The sequence below is a fragment of the Limulus polyphemus genome, unplaced genomic scaffold (genome assembly GCF_000517525.1).
Source record: "Limulus polyphemus unplaced genomic scaffold, Limulus_polyphemus-2.1.2 Scaffold10921, whole genome shotgun sequence".
Lineage (NCBI taxonomy): Eukaryota > Metazoa > Arthropoda > Merostomata > Xiphosura > Limulidae > Limulus > Limulus polyphemus.
The window spans coordinates 1-5136 of record NW_013676531.1 but is presented as its reverse complement, the minus strand read 5'-3'; the positions used below and the strand labels follow the sequence as shown (position 1 = coordinate 5136).

The following is a 5136-nucleotide window of genomic DNA, read 5'->3' as shown; positions in this document are numbered from 1 at the left end:
CCCTCTAGTCTTACACTGCTAAATTAGGGACGGCTAGCGCAGATAGCCCTCGTGTAGCTTTGACGCGAAATTCAAAACAAACAAACAAGCAAACTCATAAGCAAGTAAAATTCATTAGCAATTACTCAATCTTCTACATAAGATTGAACAACAACAAGAAGAAAAAATTCTGGAAAATGAAACACATCGGGGATGTTGTCACGTGGTTTTCCGGACTTTAGTTCATTCGGTAGGAGGCGCTTCATAAGAAAAAATAATTTTAGAGAAAAATGAAATAAAACGGTCATAAATAATTGCTACAGATTTATGTAGCTTCTATCAGCAAAAATACACAAGGCAGAGAAACAGGACTGTTCCCTTTTAACAATTTTGTTTGAATAATGTCCAGGCAGTGTGTCCATTTCAATTTGTACAGCTAACCCTCTTATGAGAAATCACTGTACAAACATTCGCTGCGGTTTTAAACAACCAAATCTGGTTCAGCACAGAACATCAAAGTAATAACACATTCCAGTCTCAGGTTCAATTAAGAATACTCTTTGTTCGATCGTCTTTTGTAAATAAACTAGTACTGAATTATACTCTCTCAAAATTACGAACCCACAAGCAAACTTTGACTAATTAATGAACTCTCAACGAAGGTATTATGATGAAAATAATTAACCTTCCTATTAACAAGATATTAAACAACAAACATATATAGCCAACATGATTTATGTACGTCTCCTTTAGTTGCTATAAGTGACGTATTTCTAATATGTAAAATCAAACAAAATCCAATGATTAATTTTTAAACAGTAATTACAGTTTGGTAATAAAAGGGTTAATTACGTTACTAGTACTTTAAAGCAAAACAATTATAACAAAACAAATTTCAAACACTTGTTCTTAAGCAACAACACTAATAACCATAATACAAACATTTCATTGATTAAATCCTTCTATTCAGAACAGTAGTCTTGCCCAGGATACTTCCTGACTATACCACAATATTGTATTATGACACAAGGCACTTTACAATATTGTGGTATAGCTGGAGTGGTAGAGTGCCTTGTGTCATAATACAATATTGTGGTATAGCTGGAGTGGTAAAGTGCCTTGTGTCATAATACAATATTATGGTATAGCTGGTGTGGTAAAGTGCCTTGTGTCATAATACAATATTGTGGTATAGTTGGAGTGGTAAAGTGCCTTGTGTCATAATACAATATTATGGTATAGCTGGTGTAGTAAAGTGCCCTGTGTCATAATACAATATTGTGGTATAGTTGGAGTGGTAAAGTGCCCTGTGTCATAATATGTGGTATAGCTGGAGTGGTAAAGTGCCTTGTGTCATAATACATTATGACCCAAGGCACTTTACCACACCAGCTATGCCACAATATTGTATTATGACACAGGGCACTTTACCACTCCAACTATACCACAATATTGTATTATGACACAGGGCACTTTACTACACCAGCTATACCATAATATTGTATTATGACACAAGGCACTTTACCACTCCAGCTATACCAGAGTATTACATTATGACACAAGGCACTTTACCACTCCAGCTATACCAGAGTATTACATTATGACACAAGGCACTTTACCACTCCAGCTATACCAGAGTATACATTATGACACAAGGCACTTTACCACTCCAGCTATACCAGAGTATTACATTATGATACAAGGCACTTTATCACTCCAGCTATACCACAATATTGTATGATGACACAAGACACGTTACCACATCAGCTATACCACACTTCTCCCACACAGAGTATTGCCCCAACAGGTTAGAAAACATTCAACATCTACCCCTTTGTACAACAAACAAACATCATTTTTCTCTCCATCGTCCCAGGACTTTAACTCAATACATGTCCAAGAAAGATCTTTACTTCAAAGGGTTACTTTAGAAAAAGAAGAGGGTACTGTATAGGTAAAGTTAAACAATGTTAAAAATCCGTACGAATTAGCATGAAGAGTCTTAGATTGTACTGTTATTTATCACATTTACTCTATTGACAGCCAAATATATAAAGAATAACAAGGAGAAACAGGAAAGCACTAGAAGGTTCCAGGGGACCTGGCTCCCTGAAAAACTATACTAATTTAGAGCAGCCTTCCGTTATAAAAATGCCACAGTAATGGATAGTGCTTAAAGTGTACTATTTACCCATCCTCACTACGCCAGTAATAACACACCATTGAAGAAAGCCTCATCGCGTCATGATAACTGTAACCATGACTGATTGCTGCGTTTTTTTGATGTAAAAAACCTTACAAATTGAATCCAATTTCAGCAAACGTGGTTTTTAGAAGACTGACTAAACACTTTGACTAACCTTGATTTAAGCCGCTACCTCTTGTTCTCTATGTCTAAACATATAATTTCATTTTAATTTCAGAAGGGGTCACTAGATGGCTATTTAAAAAGACTCCCTAGATAACTCATTGTGAGCAGGTTTTTAACAATTAAAACTGATATGGCTGTCGATACGCCGAGAAGTGTCTTTCATGGAAAACTGTTAGCTAAGGTGTAAAAATATCTATTGATTGGAACACAAGCAATATGGTAAATAATAGAAAGTTTATGTGTTTTTTAAGGAAATACAATAAATATTATAAACGACCAAGTTTAACATATCAGTAATTTTCTGACATTAATGCTGCCATTGAAAATAGTTGTTATAATCACCACTATATTACCTTTATTTCCCTGTTCTGTAGATTCAAGACCATCCACATTGTCATAGGAAGAACTGTTACTGATGTTGGGATCTCTGGGTTCCTCAGTACTTGAAGATTCTCTGGGTGCGCAACCATCCTCGTTGTTATCTCCAGGGTTGTGACCAGAGCTTGAGTTGCAGTCGCCTTCGTCTCTATGGTTACTACTTGGTTTACCGCTTTCCGGACCATTTCTAAGATCCCGTGGTCCCATCCTCGGATAACGACGTTGATGAGTCCGACCAAGGTGAGAATCGTGAACGTTAATATCGCTAAGAATGGGAAATCACCAAAAAATGTTATCTTTCCTGACAGCACCATCGTACAACGTCGTTTGTACATATCTTTACTCCTGACAGTACCAGTTCTAGAGGTTCTGCCTTGCTGGGAGTATAGTTTTACAGCCCAAAACATCCTAATAAAGTTGTTTTTACAACAACATTAGTCTTAAAAAAACCACTTGTATGCACTTACTTCTCTTACCATCGTTTTACAACTTCGGTAATATAGATAACATTGTTTCTACAGCTTCAGTTGTCCTGCTAACATCCTTTCTCACCCTACTGATAACATCGTTTTGTTTTTTGTAACATCAGTCGTCCTAACAACGTCATTCTTGCTACCTCACTCCCAATGATAACACTGTTCCCACAACCTCAGTCGTTTTCACGACCTCACTCCCACTGATAACACTGTTTTTGACATCAGTCATACTGTCAATGTCTTTTTTACTACCTCACTCTCACTGATAGCACTGTTTTTGACATCAGTCGTACTGTCAATGTCTTTTTACTACCTCACTCTCACTGATAACACTGTTTTTATAACATTGGTTGTATTATCTATGTCTTTTTTTACTACCTCAGTCCCACTGATAGCACTGTTTTGGACATCAGTCGTACTGTCAATATCTATTTTTACTATCTCACTCCCACTGATAACACTGTTTTTTACAACAGTCATCCTGCCAAGGTTGTTTATAAAATCTCTGTCGTCATGCCAACATCGGGTTTAGTACCTCAGTCCCACTAAAAGCACTGTTTCTACATCAGTCATCTTGCTAACGTCGTCGTTCAGCCTTTATTCTACTCATGGCACCATTTCCACAAACGTTTATATTTTCATTTTTCCCTGACTGTATTTTACGGTATTACGTATACATAAAACAAGCAATTAGTATTAAAAGTTTTGTTGCTGAGGTTTCAAAACTATAGATGTTGTTTTCATGTTGACTACAAACATATGGCTAAATATGAAAGTGACACGCCAAAAATTACGAGTGGATTGACCTCAAAGAGTGAAATTCGTAACACTGACACGTGTTCTCAAGCCTAAGAAACGAGCGCCTGATTTTACTTAATTTCATGCTTACATTAATTTTCTTAGTAGTATTCTAACGTGTATATCCTTTTTTCTTCTTGCAAAATCCTATACATTGTAAAAACAAATCACCATGACATATTCTTGAGAATTGGAGTAAAATTTGATAAAAAGTAAATCTTTAAAGTATACATATATACCTTCAAATTCAAAACTTAACCTACCTAGTTTAGAAAAAAGGAGAAATGAAATTGCTTCTTCCCACTTCTGGTAAAGAATAAAATAAACCATTAATATAGTAAAACGTTCTTTTTTTTTAATCTCAATACCGGTGCTCTTGTGGAACCAGACGTTGAATAAATATATCACTGAAATTCAAATATCACAATTTACGTGTAAATCTGGACCGCTGCTTGTTTTAATACCAACTCTACACTACACCCCAGCTGATATTATTACGTGTTTCATGTATTAGGTCGTCAAGAAATTAATGTCGCGTTTTGGAACACTTTCATTAACCCCCCCCCCCAAAAAAAACGTACATCACGTATTATAATTAAACCAACCACTTAAACGTCACGTTAATGAAGCCTATATAACGTGTAAAGAGGTTATATACTCTAATTCTTTATAGTAATGGCACACGACGAGACACTCATTCGGCATGTAATGCTGTTTGAGTACAAGAAGGGGAAACAACGCCTCTGTAGCCACAAAGAATATCAAAGTTTATGGAAATGTTTTGAACGTTCGTAAGTGTCAACGGTGGTTCATCAAATTTCGTTTAGGTGACTTTAGCCTTAAGAACTGTGATGGCAGGGACCGACATGTTGGAATTTATATTGATGCTCTGAAGACGCTTGTTGAGTCTAACCCAAGGCAACACACTCGTGAAACGGCCCTGAAATTGCATGTCTTTCATGTAACAATATGTAAACATATAAAAACTCCACAAAGAAGGTGTTTTGGTGCCTCACGGACTCTCCGATGATCATCGTTTCCAACGTGTAAACGTTGTTTCGTCTCTTCTGGCGCATAATGCGCGTGAACCATTTATAGACTGAATTGTCACCGGTGATGAAAAACGGATTCTCT

The 5136-nt window shown here is 36.4% G+C and overlaps 1 protein-coding gene across 1 annotated transcript in view; it reads right to left on the bottom strand.

The window, feature by feature from the left end:
• Positions 1-2995, bottom strand: part of LOC106476572 (rabphilin-3A-like) — a 13941-nt gene extending 10946 nt beyond the window's left edge. The window contains exon 1 of the mRNA XM_013937216.2: positions 2704-2995. Coding sequence (XP_013792670.2) covers positions 2704-2935 — 232 coding nt within the window. The 5' untranslated portion in view covers positions 2936-2995. The remainder of the gene's footprint in view (positions 1-2703) is intronic.
• Between the last annotated feature and the right edge of the window lie 2141 nt (positions 2996-5136).